This window comes from Stegodyphus dumicola, chromosome 1, assembly GCF_044657685.1.
Source record: "Stegodyphus dumicola isolate Sdum_Otavi_A_Nest chromosome 1, ASM4465768v1".
NCBI classification, from domain to species: domain Eukaryota; kingdom Metazoa; phylum Arthropoda; class Arachnida; order Araneae; family Eresidae; genus Stegodyphus; species Stegodyphus dumicola.
In genome coordinates this window covers 78,770,672-78,795,549 of record NC_140768.1, presented here as the reverse complement: position 1 = coordinate 78,795,549, position 24,878 = coordinate 78,770,672, and the positions used below count along the sequence as shown (strand labels likewise).

General features: G+C 34.0%; 1 protein-coding gene across 2 annotated transcripts in view; it reads right to left on the bottom strand.

The window, feature by feature from the left end:
* The window catches only part of LOC118193160 (phosphatidylinositol 4-kinase beta-like), a 177,382-nt gene that overhangs the window by 27,202 nt on the left and 125,302 nt on the right, over positions 1 to 24,878 (bottom strand). For both annotated transcript variants that reach the window (XM_035364201.2, XM_085816666.1), the window contains exons 3-4: positions 3,430 to 3,547; positions 78 to 209 (exon numbers count right to left, since the gene is read on the bottom strand). In XM_035364201.2, the coding sequence (XP_035220092.1) occupies positions 78 to 209; positions 3,430 to 3,547 (250 nt within the window). The remainder of the gene's footprint in view (positions 1 to 77; positions 210 to 3,429; positions 3,548 to 24,878) is intronic.

Here is a 24,878-nt window from a genome sequence, read left to right as displayed (position 1 = left end):
AAAATTCCACTGTATTTTTAAATAGTTTTACCGACTGTGTTAATTCTACTAGATAAGCTTTAAAAATTAGGGTTTACCTTAGTTCTTCAGACAAAATCAACTTTTTCAGTTTTGCCCCTTGTGACTTTCTTCGGGACGGCGTATTTTCTGAACAAAATGCTTGCAGCAACCATGCTAACTGAAGGGAGAATTCAACACTGTTTCGACACCTATGAATGTAAAAACATAAGACTATAATAACTATGTAATGGTGATATGCTATATAAAAAGTAGCATATTCACAAAGTGTTTTGGAGGAAGAGAGCATAATAGGAGCAGTTTCTTACAACAATAAGTTTAATTTGGTCAAAAGTGAATTTGGCAGATACATTAATGTTAAATTAGCAGTAAACTAGACAGAGACTTGGCTGTATCACAAGCAAGAAATCACTTTAGAAATGTCAAACTTATGTAAAAATGCATCTTGTTATACCAAAAATTTTAATTGAAAAATAAACAAATTCTACTGTTAACAAGTTTTAGGATACATATAATTTTAATCATAGTGTGCCTTGCTCTTCCCACATTATAAAATTCTATTCCCAAACAGCCTGTTTACGGTAAATTTTATTTGAAGTGAAGTTAATAACTAAATTTGCTAAAAATACCATGAATTTAAATAAATAAATAAATAAAACCTTATGAATTATTTTGCTAAGCTCTAACTTAATTAAAATACCCATTCTAACTTAATTTACAAAGTTTAAAATTAGAATCTGGATTTTATAGACCAAACTGTATTAAAAATACCATATCTATTTTGCTCAGACAAATTTTAAAAACAAAAATATATTTAAAAAACTTATAAATTTATTTATCTTTAAGAAAAAATATAAAAATCTCAGGTGAATCACAACAGCATCAAGAATAAACATAAAATAATAACTAGCAAGAATAAAAATTCTGAAGTAATTCTATTTACGCCAAAGACATTTTGATTTCTATTTTAATTCACATTAAAAATATTTTGTAACATCTTATACAGCTCTTAAGATTAAGACACAATAACACGCCGAATAAATACTGATTCAGAAGTCAAACAACAAAAATCAGCGTTAATTCACAAAATTTTCACAGGACTAGTTTCGATGGTTTTACGAACCATCATCTTCAGCTGCAAAACCGCAAATGAAAAAGATAGGAAATGATGTTTAGATAAGATAAGAAAGCCTGGACAAGAATAAGCAAGTGGCGCCATCTGTTGGCGAAACCAGAACTAAAACATAATTTCTCTAAAAGCCGAAGGCAAATTTGGATTGGAATTAGGATCGTTAACTAGAACAGAAAGATTTTTATGAATGTGAAATGCCTCTAGAAAATCCAGTTCTCCAATGGAAGATGTTTTTTGAATAATTTTGGCAGCAGAAAAATTGAAAGTGTGATTTTCGGACCAACAATGCTGAGCAACAGAAGACTTCTGTGTTTCCCTTCTTCCAACATATGCCCCATGCTCTTTGACGCGAAACTCCAAGGCTCTCCCAGTTTGGCCAATGTAAACCAAACCGCAATGGCAAGGAATCCTATAAACACCCCAGGAATTCATATCCGGAACGGGGTCCTTGAGCATAGAAGTCGGAATCCTATTGATGGGAGAGCAAACAACCCGAAAGCCAAATTTCTGCAAAACATGTGCAACCCCACAGCTAATTGATGGAAAGAAGGGAATGACAACAGAATTTTTATAATCTCCTAAAATAAGAGTGGGGCTTTTAGTGTGTTGAGATGAGAATTTTTTAACTGCTTGATTAATAATGTTGGGTGAAAAGCCCCTGTCAATAGCTATTGCTTTTAAATAATTTAGTTCTTCATCAAGGGCTAGTTTGGAGGAGCAAACTTGAAGAGCACGGAAAACATAGGAATAAAATGAAGCTAACTTTTGTTTAGTCGGATGACATGATTTAAAGTGTGGTGGAAGGCAAACCGATGAAGGTTTACGGTAAACTGTAGTACTGAAGTTGGATGTGTTACGTGTGACCAGAATGTCGAGAAACGGAAGAGAATTGCAAGTCTCAAGTTCAAAAGTGAACTGAATAGCAGGATCACACACATTTTGTTTTCCAAAATAAATATTACAAGCAAACTGAGGGATTAGCCATGGGTAGCCCCCTCAGTCCCATCCTGGCTGATATCTACATGCATTATTATGAATCAAAATTGTTTGAAACTTTAAACTTCCCGGCATGGTTCCGCTACGTAGACGATACTTTTACCCTGTTTGAAGGTAATAAAGATGATTTAAATAGAGTTCTTTCAACAATGAATTCTATTGATCCTGCTATTCAGTTCACTTTTGAACTTGAGACTTGCAATTCTCTTCCGTTTCTCGACATTCTGGTCACACGTAACACATCCAACTTCAGTACTACAGTTTACCGTAAACCTTCATCGGTTTGCCTTCCACCACACTTTAAATCATGTCATCCGACTAAACAAAAGTTAGCTTCATTTTATTCCTATGTTTTCCGTGCTCTTCAAGTTTGCTCCTCCAAACTAGCCCTTGATGAAGAACTAAATTATTTAAAAGCAATAGCTATTAACAGGGGCTTTTCACCCAACATTATTAATCAAGCAGTTAAAAAATTCTCATCTCAACACACTAAAAGCCCCACTCTTATTTTAGGAGATTATAAAAATTCTGTTGTCATTCCCTTCTTTCCATCAATTAGCTGTGGGGTTGCACATGTTTTGCAGAAATTTGGCTTTCGGGTTGTTTGCTCTCCCATCAATAGGATTCCGACTTCTATGCTCAAGGACCCCGTTCCGGATATGAATTCCTGGGGTGTTTATAGGATTCCTTGCCATTGCAGTTTGGTTTACATTGGCCAAACTGGGAGAGCCTTGGAGTTTCGCGTCAAAGAGCATGGGGCATATGTTGGAAGAAGGGAAACACAGAAGTCTTCTGTTGCTCAGCATTGTTGGTCCGAAAATCACACTTTCAATTTTTCTGCTGCCAAAATTATTCAAAAAACATCTTCCATTGGAGAACTGGATTTTCTAGAGGCATTTCACATTCATAAAAATCTTTCTGTTCTAGTTAACGATCCTAATTCCAATCCAAATTTGCCTTCGGCTTTTAGAGAAATTATGTTTTAGTTCTGGTTTCGCCAACAGATGGCGCCACTTGCTTATTCTTGTCCAGGCTTTCTTATCTTATCTAAACATCATTTCCTATCTTTTTCATTTGCGGTTTTGCAGCTGAAGATGATGGTTCGGTAAAACCATCGAAACTAGTCCTGTGAAAATTTTGTGAATTAACGCTGATTTTTGTTGTTTGACTTCTGAATCAGCTCTTAAGATATTAACTGACATCAAGTTTAATGGCACATAACCTAAAAAGATTTTGTATGCTAGACAAAACAACTCACAGAGAAGGAAAAAATGTCTCTTTACCTGTACACAAGATATGGATGAATAGCTTCTGCAACATCAGAATGGTGGACGTACAAGCTGACAAGTTGAGGAAGATAAAAATCAACACTTTGATTATCAAATGTGAACATCCGATTACCTAAAAAGAAATAAAATTATTTTACAATTATTACTTTATACCATTTGCAGGATGCACATAGGCATATTAAAGGTTTAGTATGGTTTGTTTAAAAAATTGCATGACTAACAACCCATTGAACAACTGGTTATAGTTAGAAATAAATTAATAATATAAATAAACATTCATAGTAGTTTTAAGAAATTAATTAAATGAAGCTGGCTTTCACACTACCACAGATTTTTGTCATGATGCACTTTTTTTAATAACAATAAATAAAATTTTAATATTCAATCAGATTCTCTACAAAGAACGTTCTATTTAGTAAGCTTATTATACTACACAGAGAAGTGCATGATCTGCAGTATGTGAAGAGACCTGGAAGAAAGTCAAAAATCACCTACTAAACTACATTCTTTTCATAAAAGAGGAAGCCCCCCCTTTAGGTGCTGCATAAAAAGTTCATTTTATTACATAAAAAAGATTATGCTTTAGAATTTCTTCAAATGCAAATTTGAACCCAAAATGATTTTCTAATATAAAAGGCATCTTTTAGAAATTACATTTGAAAATTAACTATGCATCAAGCTGTGTTTTAGTACTTTTGCATATGATCCCTAATAATGATGTCTCAAATAATTTAATGGTATGATAATGAAGTGGACATTTCCTTTAACTAGCTCAGCTAGGGAAGGTATTTCTTTTCATCTGCATACTTTTCCATATGAAGTCTAAAAAAAATTTTTAGTTTCATGTATTTTTACTAAACCATGCCAAAAGAGCAAAATTATCAATTCACCTTATCTCATTTGTTAAAATGAGACCATAGGTCTATAACCAGGCATTCGATCACCTTGAAAACACTGTGTATCATTTACAACAGTGCTGCTGGAAGGTGATTCCTTAAAAAAGATGTAACTAAATGTAAAGAAAAACCTATACTAGACTGACATACTATAGGAAAGGGCAGTAATACTAGAAAAAGAAAAATCGATGTTTACTTAAATTTCTAATAGCCTAAAATAAATTTTATCCAATATCTCACTAACAGCTAAAATCAAAAAAGGTCTATGAGTTTTTTTTTAATATACAAAATAGAACAACCATTTTAATTTTTAATTATTTATTGATAAACAGTCATTGCTCTGAATGCACAGATTCTGAATCAAAATAGTTTACTTTATAAGAAAATCTTGTTGCGTTCCATATATCATGTAAAATACGAATAAGGCAAATGAACTGCTTCTTTTAAAATATTTCCACAATAAACATGATTAGTGAAGTACTGTTAAAATGTTATGGAATTTATTAAAATCTCTCAAAATCATCACCTTTCTACCCTGCACACAAGCCACAAGAAGGAAAAATTAGTCAACCAATGAAAACTACCACAAATATATTATTATTATGAGAGAAACTCTTATCTGCCCTCCCTCAAAAATTATTACATGCCTTTAAATGCAATTAAATTGCGAAGCGTAAAATTATGAAGTATATTAGAATGAGATTATTCGTATCTCAATTTCAAGGTCAAAAACGCAGAATGGAATGATTCTTATTTTTTCGCGAGGGAGGGGAAGTGGCTTCTATTATTTGTTAATGGTAATTGGCTCTCACCTAATGCTATTCTATTCAAATATCTCAACCTCAAGGACAAACCGCAGATTAGAACGATTCCTGTTTTTTCGAGCGAGGGGTGGGAGAAGTGGGTAACATATCTTATTGTAAATGGGTCTCATCTAATGCTATTCAGTGAATTCAGATAGAGAAGTGGATACACTAAGGCAAGGCTCTAGGCATCTAAGCTAAAGTGACCACACGTCCCGATTTTGGCGGGACAGTTCCACTTTTTAGAGGACAGTCCCGCGGATTTTTAAAAATGTCCCGCTTTTTAGAAAACAACTGAATCTCTTATTTTAAATTTACTGTAAAAATATATTACCTATTATTTATTAATTATTATAGTGAATATAACAAAATAAAAAAACACATAAAATGCATGCAGTTAACTAAATTAGGCGATGTAACGAGTTAGATTTACTCAATGGTGTTTGATCATTGTCGTTATGTATTGCTAATGGAGGAACAGCTAGCATTAGCTGAAGGGCTATTTGCTTTCCACACCATAAACCACAATTAGTTTCAGATCAATTGATTGTACGTCGCAAATGATCAAAACATTGTACGACAAACAATTTGCACGTGCAAGGACAAAAACCGAAGCAATTATTTGTAATGTTTTTTCACCATAGTCGTTTTCACGATTGCAGAAAAAAATTAGTTTAAATGCATATTTATATCCATATACTATGATGCTTCCAACCACAAAGATTTAAAATTATTTCCCACAATTGTTAGACTTTTAGATCCAGAAACAGGAATTAAAATCTGAATATTAGATTTTGTTTCATTGCCGTGTGAAACTTAACAAATAATGTTTGATTCAATAAGTACTATTTTAAAAAAGAATAATTTAAACAATAAAAATTATTGCTCATTGTGAGGATAACACTGACGAAAATTTTGGTGGAAAAGTTAGAAGAGGCATCAATAACGTTTTTACGAAACTTAACGAACGTTTGAACAAAAAAATTATTCGAGTAGGTTGTGCAGCGCACATTCTGCACAATACTATTCAAACAGCATCTGACTTACTTCCAGTGGATGTTGAAAATATTATTGCAAAAATTTATTCGTATTTTTATATATACTGTACGTGTTGAAAGTTTGAAGGATTTTTACGAAAGCGCAGAAATCGAATATAAAATGATTATTGGTTACAGCAAAACACGATGGCTAGCTCTTTTACCAGCTGTAGAAAATATTTTTAAAATATACGAACTATTAAATTAAAATAATACTTTTTATCACAAGGTAAATGTCTAAGAATATTGCAGCTTTTTTTAAAAAAATGACAAATCACAAATTTGGTGTCAGTTCATCCAAATTAATCTATCAATGTGTCTCCTCTAATGGTACTTCTTTAAGAATATATGTAAAATAAATACCATTTCAACATTTTCAATCAATTAACTTAAAACGTTAATTTAATATTTAAATTACATTCAGAGCTTACTATGAAAATTGTACTAATAAGATCATGTTACATGACTAGCCAGTTCCACAAATATTGCAGTGCTTATCCGCGATCTTCGAAAACCACACAAATGACAGTTTACCATACTATTAAATAATTTATTTAAGACAAGCCATACTTCAAATGCTAATTTATTATTTAGAACAGATTTAGAGATTATTAAAAATTATATAAATAAGATCATGTAAATTTAAACAAATTTAAATTTAATTTTTAACAAATACGTATAAAAGTAAAAAAGCAAATTTAAATCCTAAAAAAAGGAAAAAAGCCAAAATAATTTTTAAAAAAATGTGCAAACATATAAAAGATTTAATACTCGAACTAATCTACAATATCATTTAAATTCAGAAGCATAAGCAAATCAAGTGCAAAATCAATCCATGAAAATAAATTTACTAATTTAATAAATTAAAATTAAATTAAACATTTAAAAAAAAATGCATACGTGAATGACCGTTGAGTAGGCAGGAGACAGACTTATCAAGGGGAAGTTGCCTCCAAACCTAACTCTCCAATCATTCAATTCGTGTTTCGTCATTCATGCAGGCAAGGGTAAAAGTCAAAACCAAAAGTAATTCCAATAAAGTGGTTCCCTCAGAAATTAACATTTAAGAATTAAAGTTCAAAAAGGAAAATACTAATGAAGTCTTTTGAGAAACAAGTAAAGTCAAGAATTAAACTTTTTTTTTAAAATTAAAATTTAAAAAAAATTTATTTTTTATAAAAAAAAAATAAAAAAATAATCTAGAAACCAATGTATTTTAGAAACCCTTGTCTACAGAAACCTCCCCTACACGAATATGCATATCAATAAAAAGAAACTAAAAAAGAACTAGACATAATCCATATAAACCAATAAGAAACAAAAAGAAATAATTCACAATTTTTAAAAAACAAATATATATTTAAAAATATAATTTCATATTTAGAAAATACTTAGATACTACATAAAAAATTTTAAAAAATACTTAAAGCAAGTAAATAGTAAGTTTTAATTCTAACTTACCTACTATATGAGTGTTGGGGTCTGCAAAAGTGTTGTAAAAGAGAAGTAAGTGTGTTCTTCAAATTATGCATTTTTTTATATGCATTTAAAAAAAAAATGTTTAATTTAATTTTAATTTATTAAATTAGTAAATTTATTTTCATGGATTGATTTTGCACTTGATTTGCTTATGCTTCTGAATTTAAATGATATTGTAGATTAGTTCGAGTATTAAATCTTTTATATGTTTGCACATTTTTTAAAAAATTATTTTGGCTTTTTTCCTTTTTTTAGGATTTAAATTTGCTTTTTTACTTTTATACGTATTTGTTAAAAATTAAATTTAAATTTGTTTAAATTTAAATTTCATTCCTTGCAGCAATGACGCAAAGAATATTTAATTAAATTTGTATTTAAATTTAATTTTTTAAATTAAATTCAATTTATTCTTATGAAACAATAAGATCATGTAAGATGCCTAGCCGGTTCCAAAATATAGTAGTGATTCAATATCCGCTGATTAAATTATCCACTATTTTCGAAAACTACACAAGTAAAGGTTTACACCATACTTCTAAGCTTCTATCCCTCTTGAACATTTTATAGTGAAAAACTTAAATGCATAAATAAAATAAGCGACGTTTTCCGAAAGTGGAGTATTATACCAGTATTTATTCGTACAAAATACAATGATTAACAAAAGAAGTGATGATTTTATAAGAGAAATTTAATATTTTAATATGCATGTTCTGAAAACTTCGAAATTTTTTCAATGAACAGCAAGTAGACAATCTTTTTTTTACTAAGTGCCGGTGCTTTGAAACTTGAAAGAAGAACATAATGTATGTTTAACTACTGATACCTGTAAAGATCGAACACAAACCTTTAAATGTGATTATTAAGTCTGTTATTCGCTACGCTAAAGCAAACAATACAAAAACAAATATACATATATATATATCTTGATTTCTTTGCCGCTGCATCGCTCTACCTGTCCGACGCCGTGAATTACATTTTCCAAAAGTTTTATAAAACTACTCAATATTATTATTAAAAATTGCACAATTAACAACAACAAATATATATTCATATTTCTATCACGTAGGCGTTTATGTTATTAATCATAAATACCATTTTATAGCATAAATACTTACATAATTGAACATTTTAAAATAAAAAGAAATTACAAAGTCTTCAAAAGTTTTTTTCAAGTTGAGTAAAACTGCTCATCGCGTCTAAACTTTTTAGATCAAAAACTTTTCTTCGACGAATTTCCAAAATGCCATCACCTTTCGACGCGCTGGAAATTTATATCGTTATTAATTATTCTGATCATTTTAATCGCAAGGAATGGAAGTCCAAAGTTCTTCCAAAAGCTCCTAAACAAAATTTGAGTCGTAAAAAGAACTGAGAAGGTACAGACCTCAAACTGCTGGTAAACAGTAATACAATCTTAAACAATAATTTCGGGAATTATCGTGTTTACTCGCATAATAGTCGCCCTTTTTTTTTTTCACAGTTTTTCATTGTGAAAGTCTTAAGTGCGACTATCATAAGGAGAAATCTAATACAGAATAATTGTACATTTTTGACGATTTTTTTATGCTTCGAAACAGGAGCGCAACTATTACGGGAGTAAACACGGTAAACGAATCAGTAACAACTTGCCGAATGAAAGAATGTCTTGGAGATACCAATTACTGCTTCCGAAGAAGTCCTAATATTTAAGTATGAAAAGAAGTTGGTAGCATATAAGCGAAAAGGATCTCTATCACATGTTCAACTTCTAAAAATCATATTTATGGTAGATTCGGTAGTAGTGAATCCCTTAACTCTACAGCATACCAACAATTTATGCGTGCGGCCTGCACTCTCAGAACTTAAGAGGAGTACAGAGGGTCTGGTGTGGCCTCATTCTAAATTCCAGTCCGCTTACGTATCGAAATAAATGAAAGGAAATACACTAGTAGTGGAATCCAAAATGGGTAAGCCATCTTACGAAAGTAGTACAATATACGAATATCTGTAACGCTCACAACGCGATGCCAGAAATGCATAAAAAAAGAGCGAAAAAAGTCCCCCGTCTCAACAAAAAATAATAAAAAGAAAAAGAACGGTGAGTCACCGCATCTTTTTCCAAGACCTTGTCTGGAGAAGCCAGATCAAAGAATGCGCGGACAATGGGCTGTGAGGTTGAAGAAAAGTAGTGGACCTTCTTTTCAAGTTTCGCGCAATCCCCGACGGCACAACTGAAGAATCAGGTCATTGTCAACACTGGGGATTAAGAATGAGTCAAATGGATTCATGTGGGAACAGACTTCGTGCTTTTAGTAATGAGCTAGCTATAAGGTCAAGTTTCTCACCGCATATTTGGCATTGCAACATAAATGGACCATTGATGAAAACAAAGGAGTGTTAAAATTATCTTTTCGAAATTTGTTAAAAATATGAACAGTTAGTTATTAAATTGCTGTTAAATAGGAGATACAAAAAAAAATTAAGATTCTTTCAGCTATAACCGTATTATTGTCTACCGATTTGCACTGTCACAATATTGATCACAGCTTAAAATTCCGATCAATATTGTCACAGCTTAAGATTCGGCTTTATCTTTGTTTTTCACAAACAGAAGATCATATAATACTATTTCAGTTTTACAGAGAAAGATGAAGTTAACTACTTATCGCTGCCAATTTTCCTTGTTTCATCTGTGACGATGGCTTTTGAATTCTTATACTGTTAACGATTGATATACATAACAAGCGTTCACCGCACATTCAGCTATTGCGAATCATCGTAACGCAGGTGGCATTTCAAGGTAAGTAAGTCATCTGGGTGAACCTGGATATGTAATATAATAATTTCCTAACAGCATTTTTAAAATGGGGTTCCAATGACATTTCAACTAGAAAGACACCAATGTCAGAAATCACTATTCAGAATAAAGGACTTATACTGCTTACCAGTGAAATAGTGTTTAACAAAAAATTTAAGTTCTATGATAAATATTATATATAATAAAGCTTTATATTACAATAAAGTCAGACCGTAAAACTACAGAACTAACTATTCTACAGACAAGCATTGTGGACTCTAAATAGAAGTAAATAATTTCGTGAAACAATGACAACTCGTAATGGGCTCAAATTCTAACGGCAGAACCGGGACCAACGACACAATTTTTTTAGACAGCCATCTATGAAAGCATTTTTTCTATATTCCTCAACAACAACAACAACAAAAAAGGGGGGTTAAATCAGAGCTAATAATGCCTTTATATGTGGTTGTTTTGCATTCTGGTAGGAATAAAATTTTAACAACCTTTTAGTGGAAACAAGAAGGTGTTTTAATATAGCATGATAAGTATAAGAATAATATATTTAATATATGGATAAATATGTTTGTTTAACAAAGCACAATGCTACATTCCTAAACACAGGGGGAGGGGGGAAAGGGGTCGCAATATTGCAAAATTTTCATTAAGCTTACTGAAAATCATTGTACTGTATGCAAATCTAAGTAATAACCGCGATTATTTGCACATTTCTGCTATCAAGGTATCTAAACTATAAAAACTCCAGTTTTATCGGAAGACTGATATTTCCTCTTTCCAATACTGGGGGGGGGGAATACAAAAGCTTCAGAGCGCACAGTTCAAATTCCGTAACTCTAATTAATCCCAAGGACGGCAAATCTGAAATGCATCTTAACAATACGAGCCTATTCCAGCTCTTGCAAAGATTTTGAAGCGCACTGATTCAGCTAAACGCAGCATCTGGCTATATAACCAAGCAGCTAATTTTTTAAAGCTCCCCCCCCCAAGCCGGGATACGAAGATCAGATTCCCAACTAAAAAAAAGGGGAAGGATTCTCTTCCAAATTGAAATAGCTCGATATGACCTAACCTCCGAAAGAATTGCTGTAGGAATTCGAAGTTTATGAAAATCAATCAACAGAAATTAAGGAAATTTATTTGCTGAAAATTGCCTCTGTTGACTCAGCAAAATCATAAAAGTGGTATTGATGCAACTGTGAAAAATAAACAAGACTGTATAACAATTATTCCAAAAATATTGCTGAAACTTTGCAAAATAAAAAATTTAATGGCATGGAAAGACCCAGCAACTTTTTCCGACATTCCCTTATATAATACATACGAAAATGAACACCATTTACGTCGCCATTTCTGCTATACAAACGGTTCATATTTTAGCAAGTATAATTCACGAATCATCTGTGGAGGATAATGCAATGAATAAACTTCTAAGTCTCATTATTATATTTGAAGGTATCTTTGACTCTAGCGATTCTTAACAGCGCATAATATTTTCTATTTCGCTGCATCATCCTACTAATAAAAGTTTCGTTATTTTAAAGTGGACCAGCGTGCAGTCATCAACAAATCCCTTTTTTCTTATTACGTTAAATACCAGGAGATTGACCCATGTATCAGAAAATACCTCAAAATTGTAAATTATGCATTTTACCTACATTTAACTATGCTATTTCTTTTCTTTTTGTTGCCAATTTTATTTTTACTCATTATTTGATATATTACTAATCAAACAGCTGCAAACATGAAATGTTTCATTAAATTACTTTTATTATAAGCTAATCAAAATTATAAATGTTAAGTTAGTTAAAATCTTTGGCCAAGATATTCACCAGAAACAGAAGGGTTCAATTTTTGCCGAATTCTTTACTAACTTCAGCAGTTAATTATTTGAAGAACAGCTGCGGTGATTTTAACTTAATTATGTCATTATTTTGAACGTAATGCAAAACACAGGATATGCAATGACTACACTCTTTTCATAAACTAGCATGAGAACATTTATTTCTATTAGGACAAATTAGCATATTCAAGTAAGGCACTTTCTAAAATCTTTGGAACACTGAATATTTAATGGTTCACCATCCTTGCATTAACTGTAACTCATAAACTTACGAAAAAATAAAAAAATCTGAAAATTCAGTAAATATTTGTTTTGTTAATATGCTGCTTCGAATTTATTGACATTCGACTGTTTGCTTGATGTACATGAGTACTAAGTATCTCCAAGAAGATGGAGATGCTTTCGTGGAGAATATTCTATAGGAAACTGCTTTGTATTTATGTTACATATAGCGGAAATCATAAAAATACCTAAGCAGCTATTCCCTTTACCGGGGTCTAAACCACCTCGAACTATTATAGTACGATACTTTACAGCAGGTTTTCCCTCCCCAGGCTGATTGCCAATGAATCACATAACAACTTTGGAATTTTCAACTTTCACTGCAATTGCAATTTTCACTTCTTGAATACTATGGACTGCTTTCCTAGCGTGCCTTCGTGGTGTAGTGGTTCTGCATGCTGGGCCGGTATTCCAGAGGTCCGTGGTTCGATTCCCGGCGAAGAAGATTGCTCGTTTTTCATCTTGCCTGCTTGCAAAAAATATTTAATGTCTGTACAACTTAATTGCTATCAACTTCCTCACAAGATATGCCTCACCACATCTGCTAAATTCTACTACTGCCAGATAAATGCTATCAACTTCCAAAACTACTTCCTATGCCATTCTCACGCTATGATTAACATTCGAAAAATAGATTATGCTGGTATATTGGGAAAGTGATCTGACACAGGAGCCCGAATACATGAACATAGTTCAAGAAGACAGTAACAACTACAGCAGATGGTCGAATATATTAACTGTTTTTTTCCCCCCATTTCCTTTTCATTTAGCGTTTCGCTTCGTGAAAAGCGCTAGAATACAGACTAAATTTAAACTATAATCTCAAGTGAAGAGAACAAAAGTGCTTTGTCATGAAGATGAAAAGCGATACGATCGTAGTTCAGGGAGGAAGCCTTTTACTTCAGAAGTGCCTATTCTAAAGTAACAATCTGTATTCAATAATTTTATACACTTGCCATTCTAAAAAATTTGAACCCAGGCGGAATTAACAATCCGTGGCCATTGATGGGTAGCCACAGTAGCTGACTGGGTGCTTATGGCGACAACAGCAGAAGTCCATGTAATATTATGTACCAAGAAAAGGTATCTGCAAAAGGAAGTGGTCAATTAGTCTCCAACATGGAAGATTCAGTTTGTAACGGCTTATGACCTGGGTGGAGATCGAAGCCAGAATCTCCTCCCTGCGGATATATGTTTTTAACGACATGATCATTTTTATATAGTAATTAACTCCAAAAAGTTTCCTTTAATTACGAGATCAGCGGTATTTGATAGTGACTGACTAATAAGCCTGTGATGTGAAAAGGGACGCCCAGAGTTTTTCTACTTCGGCCTAAAGACAAATTTCCAAAAAGACATCGACCTTTAAATGCCACATTTTCAAATAGTCATCTTGTTCAAATTAAATTTGTGAATACAAAATATCCAGTTCATACATTTTAAAGAAATAACGCTCTGCCCGTTTCGTTTACAATATCCGTCTCATTTATACTTTGCATCATTTGCAAATGTAGATTACATGCTACAGAAATACAAGCAATATTATGAACAACTGCTTATTTCTGCAAAACAGCAGAAAGAACACAATATATTCATTGTAACTGCCAGCATTTAACTGAATGCACAAAAAAGACATAATCCGCTTTATTTTGTTCACAGTAATTTCAGACTTATGGAACAGAAGCATACTGAAAATGAGTCACAACAATCATCAACATTCGCGGAACGCGGACATCGACCCGAAAACGTGATCTGCCGGACGCACGCAATGGCTTTCAAAGTGCGATAAATTCTACTTAATCGAGTCTGGTAAACCAGACGATAAAAGTTCAAAAAAGTCATGAAAAGCAAAAGCGGGTGTGTGAGTTTTAAATTTGGCGACAAATTTACTTAGTCGACAAATCTACCATAGCATTAATGAAACATACTGGAAGAGAAAGATGGGACTTAAAAAAGAAAATTTGAAATTTAGCAATGTGAAGCGTTCTAAATTGAAAACTGGATCACTGGAAAGTACAGAACTGCAAAGACATTCAGAATACATAATGTTCGTCGCACTTTAAACTAGCGCATCGTCTAAGTGATTTAGTAAGTCGCACGTTAACCGAATGATAGACTATTCTTTTAATCAATTTGAATTCCAAAAGTGTGACCGAATAGGCACAGACGATTAACACTGGTTATCTATCCAGGGTTTGGTTCTAGTAAAGAGCTGCTTGGAATGGAAGAAAAAATCTTAAGAAATCTTTACAAAGGGTACCACACTTTTGAAGATCAGTTTTTTAACTTGCAAACAACATTAATAAAAGTGTCAAGATCCTTAGGAACTGTTTTTCATGTAGGGCTGGCACCTTTACAACAGAAAAATGTTTTGGCGTTTCTGAGCAGGAAAACCGGCTTACCTACATAAGGATACATGTACCCTTAATGAAGATGTCCTGTTTTCCGCAAATGTATACAAGACAATTTTCCATAGGAAATTCTACATGAAAGCAAATGATAAGCAAATAGACTTCACGTGCTTTGCCAAAGCAACCAACTACTCAGCACATGCAGAACACACGCCTTTAGATAAAGCAGGTATAATTTTTATTCGGAAGAAATAAATTATTTATTAAAATATGGCTTTGATTTTCTTCCACAATTAAGAAGACGCTAGTCGAGTTAAATTTCTTTCAATCACATCACATTATAAATGCAAACATAGCACAAACAAAGAAAACAAACATGACAATATAAATGCTACTTTCGAGCGCAATAAAAATAAACAGATGTAACTGTACAACAAAAAAGGCTTAGCCACACAAAATCAAAGAGGATATGGACCTATTCCGGAATTTAAAAAAAAGAAAAAAAAAAAAAAAGAAAGAGGATGCAATTTCTGTTTTTGGAAGAAAAAAAAAAAAAAAAAAAAGTTGAAATGTTTCTGATATCGAAGAATTAATTACTGTTTCAATAAATTAAAATTACAGAAACTAAAATCTTAATTTCACATTTATATATGTTTTCAAAAATATCATTATTTTCGCATCAATATCCAAACTAACTATTGAGCAAATTTACAGAAAGGTAGATATAAGCCATATGAATTTTGCAGTTATTTGCTTAAATTCTCTGGAAATAAGCATAGATGGAACAGATGGTGATATTGTTGTTGGACACAAACCTTCGACATCTATGGTAAACTTATGATTTTTGTTATCGGATCTCGATTTTCACTGTGAATATCAGAAATCAGATTCGGTCGCTTATTCCTCTTCCATAATAACGCATTGTCTAGAAAACTTTAGAATTGACGAATTTTAAATGTCCTTACTCGAAATAATAGTCGCAAAGATCTATACTTAAACTGCATTCGAACCGCGACACTTCAGTATTAATGCAGACTCTGCTTATCACTGCACCGACTGGGTGGCAGTTATACGTATTTAATTTGAAGAATACATGATTTACATCAGCAAGGGGCTAATGACAATGTTTTCCATTTCCGTTATCCAAGAAAAAATACTGGATTTTCAAAAGTTGAACATGAATTCATAATCACAAAAATGTACGAATTGTATCTTTTCAGCTCTTTTTTCAATAAATGAAATCCTAAGTCTGCTCAAATGATTAATTAATATGTGAATAAGGTTTCATTACTGCCTAGGCGCACAAAATCGATTTAGGGCCTTGAATTACGAAGGTCCCGAAAGATTTTCTTAAATTTTTCATAATGCAGTCCTTATTTTATCAAAATTCGCGTTGTGTCGTTGGTTTCATCGGGCCTTGAATGAGACAAGCTTACCTAAGCGCGGGGGGGGGGGAGGTTCAAAATTAGTCGACTAGATAAATCGTCAGTTTGCATAATGTATACAAGGCTCAAACATGACTAAGAACTCTTAAGTGAATACAATGAGGATTGATTTCTCATAATTACTGCTGTCAAGCTTCATTTTGAAAATCCTAAGTTCTCTATTATAAACTGAGATGATGTTGGTTAGTTAAAGTTAACCAGCCTTCAGAATTCTGCCACTTATCTGATATTAAACAAAATGTCAGCAAAATCTAAATACACTAGTGGGCAAAAGCAGATTTTCTGATTTTGGTCATAATTAGGCAAAAAAATCACATGAAATTATACTACAGAGACATGAATAGGATGAATACAGTAAGGAGTGAACAGAAAATGGCTTTATTGACAGAATGGCGTTGGTGTGAAAAACTGCGATGGGTGCGTTGCACTCTCTGTCGATATCAATACTGGAGTAAGAGTTTCCATTCTTCAAGGAGCATCTGTTTCATTTGTCTGATATTCTCCGGAGAATTAGATCGTGCCATCAGTCGTCTCCCTAAAATATCCCACACATGTTCAATGAAATTAAATCAGGGCAGCATGCTGGCCAATCCATTCCGTGATTATCTTCCCCTTCCAGGAACTTCTCAACAGCATCAGTCTGTGTGGTAGTGCATCGTCATCCATAAAAAACAAAGTTGGGGCAATGGCACACCGGAACAGACCTACGTGGAGGAGGATAACTTCATCCCAGTATCGATTTCTGATAAGTGAGCCTCAATCTATAAAAGGGGAAAGCCCCGTCCGTTCATCATAATGCCTTCTCATACAAGCCCGGTCCTCCCAACGGTCTTTTTCACTGATGTTATTGGGATGAAAGTGTATCCGTATCCCTCCATATGAAATGGCGCCGAGAATCGCTTATCAGACTGAAACGATTCTCACTGGTAAAGAGGACGTGACTCCATTGATGAGATGTTCAGTCTTTGTGTTCTCTATACCACTGTAAACGGTGCAGCCGATGGCATGCAGCATTCAGGACGGCGGGCAAATAGGACACCTTTATAAAGTTGTCTAGCCACAGTAATCCGGGATATCTGTCGTCCGGTTGCCGCGCGCAATTGCTGTCAATGTTGCCCGCTGGTTTCGATCTATTTTCGACTGCAGGGCTATATATCGGTGCTCAGTCACTGTATTTTTCATCGGCCGACCACCTTTAACCTTTCTTACAGCTGTACGTGTCGTATGGAAGGCTTTCCAAACTCGTGAAACAACGCTTTTATTTACAAACTCTTAAGCCAAAGATGTGAAACTACGCCTCTGTTCAAGCAAGTTACCACGTGTAAAGACGTCCTGATGTTTTTATTGCAGCCATACTGCACATGCACTCTCACTTTGACATGCAGAAGGATGCCTGGAAACGTGCCTCACTTACTTCTTTTTGAGTTGCCTTGAACTTCGCGCACTGACTCCTAGCGTTTTGCGAACTCTGACATACCTTCTGACGTCATGGTGCTGATGTTCTGCATTTCTACCGAGTTGGCTTTTCATTGTACAGATCCCCAAAAGACTTTTTGAACAATTTCATATTTGTATGTTAAAAAATGAATTGACTCCTCGCGTTTTGGGAGCCCTGACGTACTCTCTAACGTCATGGGGCTGATATTTGCATATGCATCACCTTTCTACAGAGTTGGCTTTTCAGGGTACTGATCGCAGAAAACTATTTTCTACAATTTACAGTAGTATGTTGAAAAATGAATTTTCTGCTTAAGTCTTGCACATTAGTGTATATTATCTTAATTCTTGGTAACCAACAGATCTATTTACATGTTGAGTATGGAACAAGCATCTACAAAATTAATAATAAAGTAATTAAATACACATATATTACTCCATATTTTTGTTAAATTTCATAGATATAAATCAATATCTATGTGAACAAACAAGCACATGACATTTATAAATAACCAAATCCAGATTTTTTTTTTTTTTTTTTTTTGGAAAGGTTGGTTTATTCTATTATAGCGAAGCATGCTAGAGCTGTCTGCCTAAGGAAAGGTATACCTTCGTACAGGACTGTTCGTTGAATTCACGTACACATTGGGAAAACCATGAAAATGTCCATGAAGCCAGCCTGTTCGCCGGAAATGAACCCAGATCGAACTATCAGTGTTCAGCGGTTTAACCGCTCAATCGCTGAGAGCAGACTTTCTTGGAAAAACAATTGATGCTCTCGATATTTTAATCCGCATTAATAAAGGAAAATTCAAATTAACACATGCTTATGTGATGAACATAGTAATAAAATTAAATCTTGATGTCGCTACAGTAAAAAGACACCGCAACAAAAAGTATTCTGTGCCCTCATAACTCAGAAATAACAAAATAAATAAATAATAACATAATAAGGTTAAACTTTTTTAAAAAAAATATAAATCATATGAATAAATATGCTATAATAATATGCATACGAATAATACGCAGTATGAATAAAATAACAGATTTATTTAGCTATTATCAATTTTATTAGAGTTTTCGCACTGAAAATTCTCGCAATGGCTTATTACACTCATATCAAATAGCATTAAATAACATAACATAAGGATTTCTAACAAACTTTATAGAAAATTAATCTAAATGTTCTTCATCTGCTTTAAGTTTCGAATGAGTTTCAACTTAATTTATTATTCCTTCTACCCTCCAAACAGTTCACTATGAACAAAGAACAGTTGAAATTATCTCACAAAAACAAAGATTTAATGCACGGATAAATTCAAACAACTCTCTTTAAGCAAGTTATATAAACAACACGTTACGCTGAAATAGACCACTCGGATCCTTTCAGAACGCTAAGACACATTAAGCAGCAATTAAGAAGTTAAGCTGGGAAAAAGAATTATCTGGTCCACTTCTGAAAGGTGCTATTAAAGTGCCATTACGGCTGAGGGCAGTTTAAAAAGCGACGTAATTACTGCTTTTAAATCCGCAGTGTTTGTTCATTAGCACTGAGACACGGTAGAATACATTTTCTTGAACCTCCAATGCTATCAAACAACACTAAAATCATTATTTCAAATTTGCAGTATACAAAGGAATACAATAATTTCACCATTTTTTTATTCATAAAAGCTAAAATTCCTTTTACTCGAAGAATAAATTAGTAGAATAAAAATTTACCGATATCGACTACGGTTATGGTATGTATTAACTGCTGTGGCAATACCCCGGCGTGGGAAGGGGCTGTTACAAGAAAAACTTTAAAAAAAAAACAACTTGATTCAAGAATAGAAATCTGACGCAAATTCTGATCCCATATTACATCGCTATCAGCAAAACTGAAAAGCAAGTATTATATATATATATATATATATAAGTTGAAAAAATATGTATATAATTTAGTAAACAACATATACAAAGCATAAAAGCAAATTTAATAATTAATATTTAAAGTAGAAATAAATTAAAATCTAGGAACGAAACATTTTAATTTTAAAACTCCCAGACAAAAATTTGTATCTTGCAAAAAAACAAAGTTAAACCTAGTCTGGTGTATAACGGGATCGGTCATTCCCCTTATGGACTTGGAACTCAAAACAATTAATTATCATTATTCTATTTTTGAATTTATACACCCGGCTAATTTTTACTCAGTTTTTTTGCAAGATATCGACTTTTGTCTGGCAGTTTAAAATTAAAATCTTTCGTTCCCAGAATCAGAATTATAATTTATTTTATACTTCTAAGTACAAATTATACACACAGCATATCCTCCAAAGTCCTTACCAGCTTTTATTTTCGCAACTGTTAATCGTCGACATATGCTTCCACCAATAAAAACGTTTTAAATTATGCAAATATTCATATTTTGGCCTTTTTTTATTAAAAATAATAACAATAATTTTGTAAAAGCTTATAAATATGAAAATTTTGTATCGTTACTAAAAAAAATTAAAACCAAATGTTTGAATCCGCACGACAAAAATTGACTGAAATACACTGCTGGCCACACAAATTCCAACACCAAGAAAGACAAGAGATATCCCAACAAAATTTATTTAGTAGATAACTTGTTGACCAAGTATCAAATGATTAAATTTATAGAGTTCTGTGAAGTGTGGTTCCTTCCAGAATCAGTAGCCAGAGTAGCCGCCATTGTTGGAGATCACCGCTGCCACACGCCTCGGCATTGATTCAGAGACTTTGGATGTGTTCTTGCGGTACAGCAGACCCAGCAGCTTCCACACGTTGCTTAGTCTGCTGTACCAAGTTGATCTGGTGTGGCAGCTTGGGATGTAATATGGGTCAATCGTTCAGCAACCATGGACATGTTTTCTATCGGCGAAAGATTCGGAAAGCGAGCCGGCCAGGGAAGCAATTCAATCTGGCGATTGACGAAGAACCCTTGGACAATGCGTGCCACGTGTGGTCGCGCATTATCCTGTTGAAATATGGTTGTGGGCAAGCCCTGAAGGTAAGGAAGGACAACTGGCTCCAACGCCTCGGAGATGTAACGCTGGCTGTTTAAAGTACCGGCAATGCGTATTAGAGGAGTGCGAGAGTGATATCCAATTCCGCCCCATACCGTAATACCTGGTGCTGGACTAGTTGTGGCGGTGCATAACGCAGCTGTTCAGCATCCTCTTTCAACGGTGTCTCCAGACTCGAATCCGACCATCGTGGTGTTGCACAGAAGCTTGACTCGTCAGTAAAGACAATTTCATTTCATGCTGCCGTTCACATCCTTCTTTCATCGCACCATTGGCGGCGGAGACGTCTGTGGTTCTGCGTCAAGGATAGACGAAGCAATGGATGTCTTGCGGACAGACCACTCTGCTGTAAACGGCGTCGAATGGTACGCGCAGACACTGGATGATGCGTTACAGACTGAATGTGCTGTGCTATGGTTTGTGATGTGACTAAGCGATCCGTCACTGCCATGTGCATAATGTTCCTGTCATCATGTGAAATGGTGCAATGAGGTGGATGCGATCGAACACGTCGGTCCGTCGTAGCCTCCTGCATCCAACGGTCACATATCCGCATTACAGTTGTTTGGTTTCGTCCAACACGACTACAGATTTCCCTAAAAGATAATCTACACTCTCGGTAGGCCACTATCCTTCCTCTGTCGAATTCAGATACTTGATCAAATGATGATCGCTGTTTATTACGAGGCATAATTGATCGTTTTTTTTTTTTTTTTTTTTTTAAAAACCTTAAGAAAAACACAATTGCCGAACTTGCAATTGTCGTAAACTGCAAAACTGGCGCTTTGAAGTGGTGCCACAGGCGCGCGTGATGTGCGTCTGCGCTGAAATTCTAATCATTTGCATATCTCAGCTCCGTTAATGCATGGGATAAATTTCATTTTATTTGCATGCTTCCTTCAGGGTGTTGCATTTACGGTTGCCAGCAGCGTATTTGATATTAAAATAGATCATTCAGGGTCCATTTCAGGCAAATTGAAGAGTAAAATGTTTACATATAAATAAAAACAAAATATCAGAAAAGATTTCTGTCGTCAATAAATTAAGTGATGAGCATTTCTGTGCAGATTATAAGAGAAGTAATGATAAATATGATATTTTTTTCGAAATTACGATCTTGTTCATGGAATCTTACAGAATCTCTGTTCTAGAAGACACAGTCAACTAGTACTATTATTTGCATCAACTGAAAATGAAAAATATTTGCTCTTTACTGAATTTTTATGTTTGCCAAATTATAATTCTGAAGAAATAAAAAAAATGTCCTGATATGAATATTAGCGTCATTTTTAAATCAGTTTTATAACTGCATACGACAAACGGTTGGGAAAATACAAGTTGAATTTGGTAGACACAATGTACAAAGCTCCGTTTTCACAATATTGTTTTGCTTAGTCAAAGCGTATGTTTTAGATCTCGATGGGCTAAGATATTTTAAAGATACGAATTACAGCATGGCAATATCATTACACGCAAGATCACGGATATTCGACATACAAAACTCAACTACACCCACGATATATAAGACTTATTTCACACCTTTTCTTCCCATCTCTTATTACTAAATGGTTTTGTTACAATAGAATACCGTTTTGTTTCAACAGAATATCTTAAATATCCTATTTCTGTAATCTTAAGCATCCTAAATTCTCAAAAACATTCCTTTGATATTTAATTAATTACCGAATTAATACATTCGCTGCGAACCACGAGTTAGGTCGAAGTTTTCATAATTATTCGTAATTTTCTCCAGTCTTCTTAGAAGGAAATGCATGGCTGGCACAGCTATCATTTGGTGCAGGATATCAATTTTGTCATTAAATTTACTACTGCAACGAAATTTCATCTCCGCCTGATCAATTTTTTTCAGACGAAAATGGGCGGTTATGAAAATTAAAAATAGAATATTTGATTTGAGAAAAGCACATGAGACATTTTCTTGAGGTTTTTTTCAAAAAAAAAAAAAAAAAAAAAAAAAAAAAAGATTAATTATGCCTCGTAATAAACAGCGATCATCATTTGATCAAGTATCTGAATTCGACAGAGGAAGGATAGTGGCCTACCGAGAGTGTAGATTATCTTTTAGGGAAATCGGTAGTCGTGTTGGACGAAACCAAACAACTGTAATGCGGATATGTGACCGTTGGATGCAGGAGGCTACGACGGACCGACGTGTTCGATCGCATCCACCTCATTGCACCATTTCACATGATGACAGGAACATTATGCACATGGCAGTGACGGATCGCTTAGTCACATCACAAACCATAGCACAGCACATTCAGTCTGTAACGCATCATCCAGTGTCTGCGCGTACCATTCGACGCCGTTTACAGCAGAGTGGTCTGTCCGCAAGACATCCATTGCTTCGTCTATCCTTGACGCAGAACCACAGACGTCTCCGCCGCCAATGGTGCGATGAAAGAAGGATGTGAACGGCAGCATGAAATGAAATTGTCTTTACTGACGAGTCAAGCTTCTGTGCAACAAATTCCATCCCAGTTTTGACTATACATAGAATGTTAAAACATTACAAAAGCAAAAAACAGGAAAGTCAGTTTTATAATTTATGCTGACTACATGGCACGCTATGTGTTATAAGAGACTTCCGTGATCTCTTGTTTTGCCGCATATCACGGAATTTTGCATCATACCACAACATCTTTTGGTGACGACTTTACTCATCTTTTTCAATGATTAAAATGGTTTTGAAATAAAATATACCTTCGCTATTTTATCCTTAAATTTTGATCAAAATAAACCATAAAACTTTGAATAGTCTCTCTTACTACTGTGAAGTCACGATCTGGGGAATTTTACTGAAGAACTATACATAATTCATATCAAACAAGTAAATGACGGCGTAATGTTTTCCCAAAACTGCTTATTTCTCCTCTTCAACATCTTAAGATATTTAATCTCAGATTCAGCCCATGTATGTATTCCATGGTATTAAATTACAAGTTCATTGTATTACAATACATATTAGAGGTGAGGATTTTTAATTAAAACAAATCTGAGCCCGACACGTTCGTTAGTGAAAACAAATCCGCAGAAATCTTCAGCTGTAAACTGCTCTTATAAATGCCGATTTTGAATTAAACTAATTTCTTAAAAATGATTTCATAGTAATCCAAAGTTCTCAAGCTCAGCTAGCGAACGGTAGAGCGAATCAACACAATTTAAGTGCTGTGTCAAAGTAAACATACAGTGATAGCTGAGAAAACGGAAACCAACGGAATTCTTCGATCTATCTATCCATCCATCAACGAGTCCGAATACGTTCGAGCGTCTAGGGGCCCAAACAGACAACAAAATAAGACATTAAAAGAAAAAAAAAAGTCTACGCGTTCGTCTTGACAGCCGAAGGCTATTTTCAGGTACATTTACGAGAGCGAAAGCGCATCCTCAAAGGTGTGGTCGGGCTGTTCGGTGCGCCAGCCCTTAGTGGCTCGATGACCTATTTTTAGGCTTCAGATCGGAAGACAAGTCGGGGCCGCTCATTCGTGACAGAAGCGAGGGCCTAGTTTCTCTCGGCACGCGAGCATTGTACCGAATAACTGTTAACACGTTATGCCCCTGACATTTATCGTCATCGACCCCCAAGAAAGTGATAAAAAGCATAATACAAGAACAAAGAAACACCTAGCTAGCGTCAGTGACTGTGAAGACCTCTGGTTAATTGTGTGCTGCATATTATTCGTTAGGACTAGCCTAATGCAAATATAATCTGCTCGTCAACAAATAAGATTTAACCACGCCTTTTACAAAAACGCATAACAATAACAATGATATTAAGTAATTTGAAGCGGCTATAAACAAATTAACGTTAACATTTAGCCGATAGTGTAATTTATCAACCGCAGCAGAAAAATTGAGTCTCCTCGTTCGGTCAAGAATATGTTAATTAATCTTACAGTGTAGAAAGTTACTTAACAAACTTTTTGACATTTCTAGAAGTTCTTTTTAAGATAACAAGATATACTTTAAGGCCTTACTTTCTTACTTTAAGGTCATAGCCAAATTTCTACTTCTCATATTTGA